General features: G+C 38.3%; 1 protein-coding gene across 1 annotated transcript; it reads left to right on the top strand.

Annotated features, from left to right (window-relative positions):
• The first annotated feature begins 226 nt into the window (after window positions 1-226).
• On the top strand, window positions 227-11,205 carry tbc1d13 (TBC1 domain family, member 13). The gene is made up of 12 exons (XM_008303537.1): window positions 227-500; window positions 2,806-2,879; window positions 2,978-3,018; window positions 5,080-5,141; window positions 5,693-5,792; window positions 6,143-6,225; window positions 6,439-6,598; window positions 7,692-7,902; window positions 8,009-8,172; window positions 9,835-9,995; window positions 10,093-10,150; window positions 10,319-11,205. The coding sequence occupies exons 1-12, from the start codon at window positions 478-480 to the stop codon at window positions 10,382-10,384; spliced, it is 1,203 nt and encodes a 400-aa protein (XP_008301759.1). The 5' UTR covers window positions 227-477; the 3' UTR covers window positions 10,385-11,205.
• The last annotated feature ends 2,772 nt before the right edge of the window (window positions 11,206-13,977 follow it).

Raw genomic sequence — 13,977 nt, 5'->3', positions numbered from 1 at the left:
ACGCACAGAACCTATTTAATCAAACACCAGGAGCGTTTCTTCCCTCTAGTGGCTGTCAGGAGGTATGTCACTTTCCACACATTACTGACTGAGGATCTGCTACAACAAATAAATGCACAGAACTGATGCAGCAGTAACATTTCTGCTGACAGCATCACGTTCATAATCAATTAGTCAACTCATTTGTTTGGGAAGTGGTAGCTATCATCTGAACATTAATTACAATTCTGCAAACAACACGTTATCAGAAGATTACTGAAACAACAAAAGACCTGGAGTGCATCCTGCGTTACTGAGCGGTTCAGGGGAAGGTGATGTGAACCGTGACTCGCAGGCTGACAGTGGATGTTGTGAGTGTCTGCCCACTGTGCTGCTGCTGCTGCTGTGAACACGGAAGCGAAAGGAGGACTTCCCTCTGGCCAATAATTCATTCCTTTTTGGAAACTGTTGAAGGAAAACACCGTCGCCTGTCCAGACATGTCTACTGCGTACAGAAATAGGTGAGACGCTTCGAAATCTTTGTCCTTGCATGACATGCAGACGGCACGAACAGTGAAAAACTGTTTGTTTCAGCAGCTAGCGTAACCGCTAAACTAGCATTTACTTTACTATGAAGCTAGCAGCAGAGCTAACCAAACACAAGCTAACTTTACGTTTAAGGCGAGGGTAACTAAAGCATACATATTGTGATGTGGTCTTGCCTAGCTTAAAGTGCCACATTTAACGTCAGAAAGAGTGAGCATCTAGGCGCGTTACAAGCTAATACACTAAGTCTTAGCTTTATGTGATTAGCAGCGCTAGCGCCCTGTTAGCATATCAGCTGACACATACTTCCTCAAGCTCTAACTGGCTAACAATTAGCTTTCATCCAGCTGGAAATATGTGCTGACAGTGTGCTTCTGTCGGCGCAAGGGTGGAAACAAATGTGGATTATTTCCAGTTAAACTGTCGTTCTGGCGTCAAATTCATCTATGGTAGATAAAGGCAAATGAGTCAAACCATGGTTATTAAGAAACGATTTGAGGTGAATTTATAAAGACCGTTTTAATCAATCTTTCCATCTAATGTACTGTGTCTCTTCTATAACTTGCTAATTTAACAAACCTAAACTGTTAACGTGTTACATTACATGCAAAAGCAAGTCACATTGATTGATTGTATGTTTTGTGTGCCTTTCTTCTGTTGTTATTGAGTCATCAGACATCATCGTCCAGCAGAACTTAAAAACAAGTTTGACACAATTTGTTCTGGATCAGAATTGTTCAAATATTGCTTTCCGATCGATCCTTTGGACTTTTTTTTTTTTTTTTTTTTTTTTAATTAAAAAAATTATTATGCACACGCAGGCATATATTTAGTAAAGGTAATTAACATCACTTAAATGAATTCATACATAGAATTTAGTTATTTGGCACAGCCGGTAAAGGAAATGCCCCAGCGGCTTGAAGCTTACTGTGTTCAGTATTTGTGTTTATATTAGTGGTCAAATGATGTGTTTTTTCAGGGTCTATACCATCATCAATTGTACTAATTAGGACATCAATATATTTTCTGATATTTGGAACAGATTTACATTTGGAGGAAATTACATTTTGATGTTAAAATTTAGAGTAACACAAAACTTTGTTGAAAATGTCTTTGTTTATCCAAGTTTTACAAATGTTGGCTGCCATTTAACCAATCAGACTGTTGTGGGACTGATTATTCCTCAGGCCCATAATCGCTGCATCTTTCCTTTAGATGATGTGTTGATGCTCATCTGAGGTCGGTTTAAAGGATGTAGTTTTGCTATGTTGCGGCAAATAGATTATACTAACAGGGTTTGTGATGTTTTGTCCACTGTGGGCAAAATATAAAGTGAACAAGTGGTATAATCTGTGTCTAAATTGTGGTGGTAATTTGTGCCTTTGTTCTATCTAATGCAGTTGAGTACATCAAAACTATTCCTTGTTGTGATGGAGTGAGTTGAATTCATTTCGCTTGGACGCTGTGCAATCTAAAAGGAGAAAAACTTAACATGTAGTCTGTAGTGGTGGATTTATTTATATTTATATATATCACTGATGCATTGACTAAGGTAAAGAGCAGTCCTCACTAATGAGCTGATTTTCAGTTTGGAATAGTTCAAGCCCCTCCTGCTCACATGATACATGAACAGTGCTGAGTGTAGACCATGCAAAGGCAAAAGATAGTCTCACATAGGCAGACCTATCTCCACAGTGCTGTGTCGGGTAAACGGTAATGTCAACTGTAACATGTTGAACTCACAGTACAGGAATGTGATATGTGTGCTGTGACAACAAATATTGGTCAGCTTGTAGATACATTTTGCCATTCAGGTTTCACTAAAGTGTCTATCCTACTAGTATTGCTGGTTGTCTAAGGCCAGGAGCTCCCCTGCCCTCCATCCAGGAACTGTACTCCAATAGAACCAGTAAGAGGGCAGGGAACATCATTGCAGGAACCAAATTTCATGTATGTTGTGTACATATGATTCTGATTGAGGACAATGTTGCAAAGCTATTGGATTAATATAATATTTACAACATGCTTCATGCTTGTTGCACAGACATGAGTTTAGTATTAATCTTAAGAAAGCAAATAAACAAATTTTCCAATCTTTTCCTTGTGAAAGTATACATTTAAATTTATGACAATTACAGATTCCAGACTTTATACTAGAAAGATGTGGTATGTGGTAATAATTTAGGAGTTAATATGTGTTGATATTGGTATAAGTAGCATTTTGTCAGTGAGTATTGATTTAGAAATATTACTGATTCTAACCTCACCTTTCTATTTCAGAATACAGGAGTTCAAAGTAGCCTTGGGTGAAGAAAACATTAACCTGAAGACACTGAGGGAGCTGTGCTTCAATGGTAATTATGCACATTATTATTTATACTGCTATTATTAGTGTGTTACTATGATATTTTATTATTGTTCATTTGACCGTACTTTTCATTGTTCAATTCAGGAATCCCATTTGAAGGAGGCATACGTGCACTCTGCTGGAAAGTAAGTTTTTCTGCCTCTGTGCTATTTTAGTAATTCTGCATGGATGACACATCAGGCCATGTAGAAGGACATTGTAGCATTATGATGCATTCATCAAATTCAATCTATTCTCTACTTTAACTTTAAGCAAAATCCCCTCAGTGTGGAAGACTGGTGTTTCCATTGTATACATGTGGTGACACTTGTGACCTAAACACCTACTGGCCTGTACTCAAGCTGCCCTGTCTGTTCAAAGTCCTAGAATCTCCTGTTAACTCACAGCTTTGTGGTTTCTTGGACCATAATGATTTCCTTTAACTACAGCAGTATCTTAGAGCTCAGTAACTGCTACAACTACTTTTTGTGAATGACACTGATAACGTACGAGATCAAAGACACCAGTGTCTCAACCTGTCTTAACCTGGCTATTACCAGTGGGTCATGGGAAGGGTGCAAAAATCAGTTAATCTGACATAACATTGTCTGGCATGCTCCAGACGAGTAACGCCACGAAAATTGTTTTGGAATGTGACACGGTCACAATCCTGTTTCTGTCCTGATTACTGACGATTTCTTGGAAACATTCTTTTACCCACACAATATGTACTCCTCTCATCCTTCCTCTATCCTTAGACCACATGCTCTACCTTAAGTTTTAAGATTTTCTTTATTGGGATTTGTTTTTCATCCACAAAGGTGAGGCAAGTCCTTACAATATGACTGTGTTAAAAAAGATTTATTTCCCGGGTGAACAGTGGATTGATGGTTAGCCTCACAGTCTGAAGATCCCCGGTTAGGACGCCTGGGATCCATGTTGAGGTTAATTGGTGATTCTAAATTGTCCGTAGGTGGAATGTGAGTGTTTGTCTCTAAGTGTAGCCCTGTGATAGACTGGTGACCTGTCCAGGGTGTCCCCTGCCTTCACTCTAAGTCAGCTGGGATAGACTCCAGCCCTGCGTCCCTAGTGAGGATTAAATGATGTATAGATAACAGATGGATGGAACTTAATACATGTACACACACAGAGGAATCAACAACACTGCTCCATATGTGCAAGAAAACCAACCAATAATGGAATCAGTACAAATACTCTATCAGGTGCCTGTTGAACGAGCAGAAGACAGACATGCAATGTGAATAGTTGTGGCTACAGTCTGTGTCCGTTCCATAATACTTTACATGGTCAGTACTAACTTGAATGTATCAGTTTTGGACACATTTCTGCAAAAGTGTTTATGATGCTAACCATTTGTTAAAACTGAATTGATTCTATTCAGGAATGTAGCCCGTCGCCTCCTCTGTGTTTGGAGAAGCCAGCAACAATGCTTCTCTTCTGCACATGTTTTAAATCAGTGTGTGCGCAGAGAGAAAGCAGCATTCACAGATAGGTCCATTGTTATTGTGTTTGTGAGAGAAATGGCGAGAGCAAGCCGCAGCTCTACAGTGAAATAAGATTTTACCCATTTTGACGAGTAAAGATAAAATTAATACTTGGCAATTACTGTCAATATTGTGGTAAGCTGCCACAGAATAATCAATGTAATTGTTGGAAACATTGATCCCAATACAGTATTTTAGTGCATTATGTGAACTGTATATTTTATCACTGATTTTAAGTGGTATAAGGTGACCTTGAGTGCCATTGAAGGTATTTTCAAATATAATTTATTATTCAAATTAAACTGCAATTGTTAAGTAAGACAAGTGTCTCTTTGTTAATAGAGTAACTGACTTGTATTACAGGTCGGGACTGTTTGCTTTCTTTTTTTCAAAAAAGGAAATACATTTTAAAAGTTCTATGATTGAATCTTGCATGGGATGGAATATGTGGCAGCATTTACTTATGCCGATATCTCAGCTGAGGAGATAAAGAAGATTGTAGATCAACTGGGAAAAGTTGTATTTTGTTTCTTTGGCAAAATTTACACAGTAGAAAGAAGGTGTGTTGGTTGTAGCCTTAGTGTGATATTTCAAGCTTCTAATAAGACTGTGAATGGTACAAATCAGCACATCTACCCATATGGCAAAATGTTTTGATCTGTGTTCTTGAATCATGACTTTTGTTTTTTTCCTTTTTTAAAGATTCTTCTCAATTACCTACCTCTCGATCAGACAATATGGGAGTCTTTCCTCAAAAAGCAGAGGTAAGTAGACCATGGAATTTAGGAGTGCGTGGGTTTTAACTTTTAAACCACATTGCTTTCCCTGTACTTAGACTATCTTTTCTTGGTATCATTAGGTAAACACAAAATCAGCTGCCATCAATCAGCACAGCAGATGACTTTAACTTAAGTTATTCACTGACGAAAAAAGAAACCGTCACATTCCTGCTGTGACTCACCAAGCATGATCCTGTTTATTATGGTGTTTTGTCATGGTGTCATATTTCTCACCATTTTACTTTATGTCAGTACCAGCTGAGGAGTTCTGTTCTCATCACTTTTCACTGCGTCCAACTAAGAACAGACTTCATATGAACAAAGCTTTCTTTACCTTTTTAATGTACTAATGACATTTAAAATGCAAACACATTGATACATGATAAGGTAAAGCAGCAAATCTGTGCATCGGAAAACCGTAAATCACAAAGTATTTCGGATTTTTGCTTAAAAAGTAACTGATACAGTTGATTATTAAATCTTAGGTGTATTTTATGTTTGACTTCTTTCTTTGATTGTTTCCATGTGACTGATAGGGAGGTGTACTCCCAGTTTCTAAAAGAAATGATCATCCAGCCTGGCATCGCCAAAGCCAACTTGGGCCTTTCTAGAGAAGATGTGACAATGGAGGACCATGTGAGTTACATGTTATTTGTTCTGTTCTCTTTTCACAACAGCGATGAACTGAAATGAGGCCTGATTAGATGAAGCTATATGCAGTGTGAAGTAGTGTACACCAGCAGCTAGGTTTGAATTTTTTAATTGAGACTTGACTACAGACCCTCCAATAGGTAATCAAGTTAGCTGTGCAGTCAACTTAACACATTCTTATTGTACCTTTTTCCATCTGCCTTCTATCCACAATTAGCACCTAATATAAAGAGCAAGAGAAGGGATAAAAATAAAAAAATTAATTGCCCATCTTTCTAACAAGTCACTTATGAATTAATTGTAATTGTTTTTTTTGTTTTTTGTTTTTTTTTCAGCCTCTAAATCCCAATCCGGACAGCAGGTGGAATACCTACTTCAAAGATAATGAAATTCTACTGCAGATTGACAAGGATGTAAGGTATGATATTTAGTATGTTCTTCAATCTATGTGAATGGACATAGAACCACAGCCTGCCATTGCGTATGCAGAATGTAAAAAAATATGTTTTGTTTTCTCCTAAGCTTTTAGGGGATAAGACTAGCCTATAAAATGAACATACAGCAATGGCTTATGTAATGCAGCTCACACATGAGGTAAACGTGACAAGGCTATTTGTTTGCATGTTTGCAGACGGCTGTACCCCGACATGGCATTCTTCCAGCGTCCTACTGAATACCCTTGCCAGCTTATCTTGGACCCTCAGAATGATTATGAGACACTACGTCGACGAGTGGAGCAAACAACCCTGAAAGCACAAACTGTAAACCGCAACCGCAGTGGAGTCACCAATGTAAGTGACTGTTAATGTCCCTGTGTAGTCAGTAGAGTTTGGGTCATGGTTATATGGAGCATTAAAATGCTGAGAAGGGGCTTGGAATGGCATGTAACCACATGTGGAGCACGTGTTCAGAGGAATCCAGCGATGTGACCATGTCAAATTGTCAAGTTGATGTTTACAGTGACCAAGTTAAATTAGAGTTTGTTCATCATATGAAGTGCCAATGCAAGTCACCCGAATAATATTGATGGGTTTGTGGCATTTAAAGTAAGAACAGGTTTGTTTAGGCCAGGTTGTTCTGGCATACACAGCAGGAAGAAAGAAGTAGTGTCTCTGACAGCTGAATCTGTTGCATGTATACCATGACAAGAAAAAGTCCTGAAAACTGGACGTTGTTGTACGTTGTTCTAATTGTATCCGGCTTGCTCATAAGGCAAACACAACAGCCAGACAATGAAGCCATATTCTGTTTTCCGGTTTTCATAACTCTACCAATCCAGTATATAGACTCATTTGGTCTTCGTCTCTTTTCTGCTTTACTTGATTTTCAATAGAGTAACTGTTGATCAACATGTTTTACCTTCAATTCAAGCATGATCCACTCCGTTTCATTTATTTGAAGTACATTAGTTATAGAAACCCCACCACCAGCTAACATTTTGGTGGTGTATTGCAGAATGTTATGGAGATACCAGTGCACAAGTATACATGCTCACAACATCATAAGCCATTTGCATAGGCTCTGTGGAGACTCAACACAGGAGTATAAATAAAGCTTAGAGCACTCTTTATGGTTGCTGCTCTTACAGGAGAACAGTTTATCTATCTATATCTATACACCGCTTAGTCCTCACTAGGGTTGTGGGGAGAACATGCAAACTCCACACAGAAAGATCCCAGACGTCCTAACTGGGATGCAAACCGGGGTTCTGCTGACCCCCCGAGCCACTGTGCAGCCCCAGAACAGTTTATTGTTTCACATATGCATTTCATCTAGTTTTTCCTTCAATTTATATAAATATATTTGCTACCTTTCTGCATGCAATGCACAATCTTTGCAGATCAATGACACCATATCCTGATGAACTGCAATTTGTTCTTATAGGTCAGCTCCCCTGGAAAAGCTCTAAACTTGTATCCATCCAATGAATACGAAGTGCTGCCCAATGGCAGTGAAGCACACTGGGAGGTAGTGGAGCGAATCCTCTTCATTTATGCCAAACTTAACCCTGGAATTGCATACGTACAGGGCATGAATGAGATTGTTGGGCCAATTTACTACACTTTTGCAACGGATCCTAACAGCGAGTGGAAAGGTCTGTAACATTTGAAATAGAAACCTGTGTGTGTCTGTCTATGTATGTATACGCAGCTATGTAAAGCCCCTTTGTGGTTCCTTTTTGTGACTGCTTTATTGTACAGAGCACGCTGAAGCAGATACCTTCTTTTGTTTCACCAACCTGATGTCAGAGAACAGAGACAACTTCATCAAGAGCTTGGATGACTCTCAGTGCGGCATCACCTACAAGATGGAGAGTGTTTACTCCATGCTCAAAGACAAAGACCTGGTGCTCTATCTCAAGCTGGTAAGGTCAAGGCTTCCTGCATACTTCCTGCTCATTCTCTGTAGGGAAACACAGGAATGTTTTAAACTCTCGGCTGTCCTTTATACACCAGTGATTTACATCAGCAGTTGCAGGGTTTATTATGCTGGGCCCTATTAGATAGCTTCTGCCACACATCTCTTTTCTGACATTTGTTTCAGAGAAAAACTTTCTTTGGCTAGGATACGCTTCAACACTTTACCTGCTGGGTAAAGAGAAGAGAGTCATCACTTTACTTTTGTATAAGTGAAGCATGAAATACTGCGTAATACGTGAAGCCCACGTTAGAATAGAGTTTCTATCACTCACAGTCACAGTGCCTATTTTTGACAAGATACATAAAAGTTACCATAGTAGCCCTACTAGGTCAGAACTAGAAACGTTTTCACTTTCAACCCAGCGCAAGTCTGAACTGCACCCATGTTTATTAATGAATAGGCATGCATAAGCAACAATACTTTGAGTTGTGTGAAGTGATTAAAGAAAGGCTTTTACCATATTTCATCGCCAGCATTGGTTCATAAACACCACAGTGAGTCTCCCCTCTGACATTATTAAATATCTGCAACATCAGCAGCAGAGTCCATTTGAGTGTCTCCAAAGCAAGAGAAATGCCCACATGCACATGTGGAACAACAGCATTGGTAACGTCATTGATCACTCATAACTATAAAAGACCCCTGGCATGGAGACGCGATCAGTCTGGGTCTGGAACTAACAACAGGTCACACTGTGTACTTTTTATTTTTTTTACATTAGACTGGTGAGCTGTTACAGTGTAGTTTACTGCTTCCAGATGTTTTTAGGAGTCTTTTCTCTGTGTATTAAATACCTGCCGCATCAGACAGCAGCCAGATCCATATGCGCATCTCCAAAGCAGAAAAGGTTTGAGCCTTCAAGTAACAGCAGTAACTCCATAATTATTTGTAGTCGTTTGAAAAAACTTGAGACAGGATGGATCAGGATCTAACAATAAGTCACACGTTGTGTTACTGTAAGTAAAGTAGTAGTTGGACTATCATCACAGATAGATAGGATTTTCAGTGTTTCGGAAATTCTAAATAAACTGTTTTTTAGGTAAAGTAAGTAGGAGCATGTGCATCCTGCTTAAATCTGTATTAGAGTACAGAAAAAAGACCCTTTTCAAATCTGCTGTTGATCATGTTTGTGTTGGTTTGTGGCACTGGTATCTCTGTGGTAGCACTTGCTTTAATCAGTCATTTATGATGATGACTGTTTGTGTGATGTGAAATTCATGTTTTGTGTGTTCTCACTATGAATTATGCCAAACGACAAGAAAGTATCAACATTCTTGAAACACAAAGAGGGAATCTGGAACTAAAAAGTAGGACTGAGCGATAAAGTCTGTCGTGATATAATGTTTTTACGGCCACAAACTATTGAACATTATATCAAACTATTTTCATATTGTATTGATGATACAGTGACTATCACTTTATAGCACAGGCCTACTGACAAGCAAACTCATTTGTAATTGTTATTACCTCTTCATAGTGCATCATATGTTCTAGGTGCTTAAAAAAAGCCCTGCATTTATTTTAAATCTCTATTAACCGTAAGGTTAAAAATATTGCATTTATACATTAGTGCCTTTTCCTCAGTTTTTCTCCTCTGTTCACACAGGAAGAGCAGAACATCAAACCCCAGTATTTCACATTCCGCTGGCTCACCCTGTTGTTATCTCAGGAGTTCCTCCTGCCAGATGTCATCCGCATCTGGGACACCCTGTTTTCTGACCAGGACCGATTCCATTTCCTCATCCTGGTTTGCTGTGCTATGCTCATGTGAGCCTTTCAGATTGTGTTCCCAGTACTCCTACAACACTCAGACTTCTGATTTTTCTAGTGAATCATGGTTTCTGTGCTCTCCTTCTTTTCACAGACTCATCCGAGATAATTTGCTGGCAGGAGACTTTACAGTCAACATGAGATTACTGCAGGTATAGTTTTTATAAAACACAGTGGAGTACATACATACATACATACATACATACATACAAACATGCATACATACATACATACAAACATGCATACATACATACATACAAACATGCATACATACATACATGCAGCTGATATTGTATTAATTTCTTACTGTTCCTTTTCAGGATTACCCCATCTCAGATGTCCACACCATTCTGACCAAGGCCAAAGAGCTGCAGGATAACTCATAACCTGCTCCCTCTTTTCCTCCTGCCTTCTCCGCTCACATGTGGTAGGTGGGAGTTTAAGAACATTTAAAAACATTGTCATGTCAAACATGTATCGTGGGTGGACTTGCTCAATGAAGAGGCTGCACAGATGCATTGGGAAAACCCTGCATACTGCTTTTAAACTCGACGTCTGATGTTTGGCCTTTGGGGACTGCGGTGAAAACCTAGAGGACGTGCTGAAACTGTTGCTTCCTCGAAGTGAGAGGGGAGGGGGCACCATTTGCTTCACAATGCATTATGGGAAAACCCTTCCTTGGTACCTGTTCCCCCTGCCCTCACAGCCATCTCTCCCATGGAGACATGTTGTGCTCGGATAAATGTGTTTGCAATGAACATCTGAGGGAGACAAAGCCACAGTAATCTACACTACAGATGTTAGTTTATCATGAAAACATACCAGAAATGTTCAACAACGGAGCCAAGAAAAATCCAACTGCAATCATATATGTAGTCATGTTGAGCAGGTGTTTAATTGTGTTCAGCAATAGTGCATGTTTGTTCTCTAAGAGTTTTTTAATTTTTAAAAGTTTTTTAATGTAATAAACATGTATGCCTTATCTGTTTAATGACAGGAAACAGCATTTCTGGGTAGATTTTCAGTTTGATAAAATAAATATGAAGTGATGGGCCTGACCTATTCAGTATTGTATTAGTAACCTTCTGGAAATCATTGTCATCTCAACAATGCGTTTTGACCCATTGAAAATGTACGTTAAATTCCTTGTGAAGTCATTATGGAAAGAAACCACAATTAAAAGAAGGGCACAGTTTTTCACACTGAACATTATTTTTTCTCAACGTGTTTACATGTATAGCTCTGTACAAGCTTAATTACAGGACTTTAGCGAGTCATTCATTGTGATTGGCCAGACGACGTCCATTCTTTTTAAATAATGTATGTCTCTGGCACAGCAGCCTTATCTGTGTTCAGAATTCATACTCGGCCTGCTGGTTTCTGCTGTTACTGACCTACAACTAGTAATTAGGCTTCATTTGTTGCATGACAACATTACATAATACCTTTTTTTTTTCTTTTGGTAGATAACATTTACAGTTTCTTATTTAACTGTGTTCTACACGAGCAAATGAAATCATAGGTCCAAAATGTGAAATGATGCTTTACACAAGCAGCCAACAAGTGACTTAAAAAGTTATTTAAATTGGGAGTCTGTGGTGAAAGAAGTAAAGTCAAAAGAGAAAAGTTTACTATTCTGACAAATTGTTCAAAGTTCAATTGTTCAGCTTGTGATACCTGACTGTTTTCAATGCACTGAACTATGTTTTAGTCATTTTAGAGTGAGACAATGCTTAACGATGCTTCCTTTTTGTATTTTGACTTGACGCTGATAAACATGTTGCCACCATAAAAGTTTTAATTAGCTGGTAGCTTGAAAAAAAAAAAAAGATGAAATGGTTTAGCGACTGGCAAGAGAAACTGACTCGGACAAAGCTAGATAATCTAGTTGACCCTGTAATGTTGTAAAACACACACACACACACACACACAATGCAAACAGGAACTAAATGTGTGTTTAATGCGTTACTAAATAACCTGCATCTCAAAAGCACCAACTGGGGGGTTGCATTGTGCCAACGTAACTCAGACCAATAGAGTAATAATACAAGTACACGCATGTTTGGGCAGCTGTGGGCCTCTCAGGGAGGAGAGCACCAGCAGCTGAGGTCCCAAGAAATGTTTAAGGAGGAGCACTGGCACACTGGGCTCAGGTTTTCACAGTGTTGCCACTTGCAGGGCAAGCAGCCACACCAAGCAAGATACAGTGAGACAGAGCGAGACTCGACACTTTCTGCAGTGGTGTACATGCATGGAACATGTAGATGGGTCATTTCATCTCAACTCATCAGGGGCCTTCTGCTCGACCATTTCTGATTTGCATGAAACTTTTTTTTTTTTTGAATATGGATATTTTAAACATCTGTAAAATTTTAGCTTTGCAAGATTTTTTTTTCTTTCTTTTTTTTTTTAACTGGCGGTTTACCCATTTTTGTTATGTTTTCTCAGCTGTTGGAATTTGAGCAATTTGGGAAATATTTTTGTTTTTGTGGTGCAACTTGTCAGTTATGGAAGCTCAATGAAAATATATTTTTTTCTCTTTTTGTGACCAAGTATTTAATATTAAAAAGTATTCTATAGGTTTTGTTTTGTATTATTGTGGCATACAACTTCACATGGTTCAGCAGTTTATTTAACTTAACATTACAACTTTATTTATTTTTCTGTTTCACCTCACTCATGATTACAGACTATTTGATCTACTTTTCCAATATTGCAGATTCTGAAGACATAATAAGAAATAACAATAAAAAAAATATCAGGCTTTTATCTTTAATAGTTCCTGAGATGTTGTCATTCAAATAATATTTCACAGAAGGCAGGCAGAAATTGTTCTAAAAATGTGACGGTTTGAGATTAAATGACCCAGCTATGACTTGCTGTGCATGTATGAAACAGATTCCTCCAAACAAACTTCTGTGGAACAGTAAAGTATAATATTTTGTTACAGGCGAAATTCTCAGCTTGAATTCTATATAAAGATACAAATGTCTGTCTTTGAGCCCCTTAAACCAGTTTGAGGTGTTTAACTCTCTCTGTACACATAAACTCTTGGTGTGTGACAGCAGACCTGCTCATGCCCCTGCACTGCCCTGCGTCATTCCACATGTTGCTGTTATTGTCCAGTCTCTCCACTACATACAGTACCAAAGTAATCATGGCCTGTCATGTTTTCAGAATTTGAGTCAACTTTGTATTGGTTCTTGTGACATCCCCACTAGCTACAGACAGCTAGTTAGCATTACATCAGCTAAAAATAAAAAACACCTAAGATTATATTGGATATTCTGGATTTCAGTATATAAACAAATTGATAAAAAATTATGGAATGAGACTGCAGGTAAAAGTGGTTCTTGTTCATGCTGTAAACAGGCCTACAGTTGATGTTTTTTTTTTTTTTTTTTTTTTTTAAGGAAATAAATCCCTTTTTATATTGGAGTTAATAGCTAAGCTAGCCTGGGGTTCATTTTGCAGAATTAACCATATGATGTTCAGTGTGAAACACCAACACTGCTCAGCAGACAGTGTTAATTCCCATGTTTTTCTGGTTTTATCATATGATGTGTACATGCGATATGTTTTATGTGGCAGACTGTACGTGGCTTGATCGAGTCTAAAGTATAATTTGAATGTAAGTTTATATGTGCAAACTCATATTAATAAGACTAATTGGTGAAGAAGTGAACTGTTAAAAAATCAAAGTAAGTTGTTTATTGAGTCCTTAAGTGCATACTCGAATGAAGCGATGTGATGAAATGCGTCTCCACAGAAAGCTGAACAAGGATAAAACAAAGAGTTTTTGCTGCAGAGGTCATTCAAAGTCTATCATCTAATCTTGCATACAGTGGAGGATTTTCAAACATGACCCTTGGTCTTCATGGCCAAAATGAGAACACATGCCACATCCAGGGCAAGTAAAATGTAGTTTTGTATAATTTTTAACACCCCTCAGAAGTTGGATGGATGTTGAAAACTCTTG

Source organism: Stegastes partitus, unplaced genomic scaffold, assembly GCF_000690725.1.
Source record: "Stegastes partitus isolate 25-593 unplaced genomic scaffold, Stegastes_partitus-1.0.2 Scaffold2028, whole genome shotgun sequence".
Classification (NCBI taxonomy): domain Eukaryota; kingdom Metazoa; phylum Chordata; class Actinopteri; family Pomacentridae; genus Stegastes; species Stegastes partitus.
This window is presented reverse-complemented; position numbering and strand designations above follow the sequence as displayed.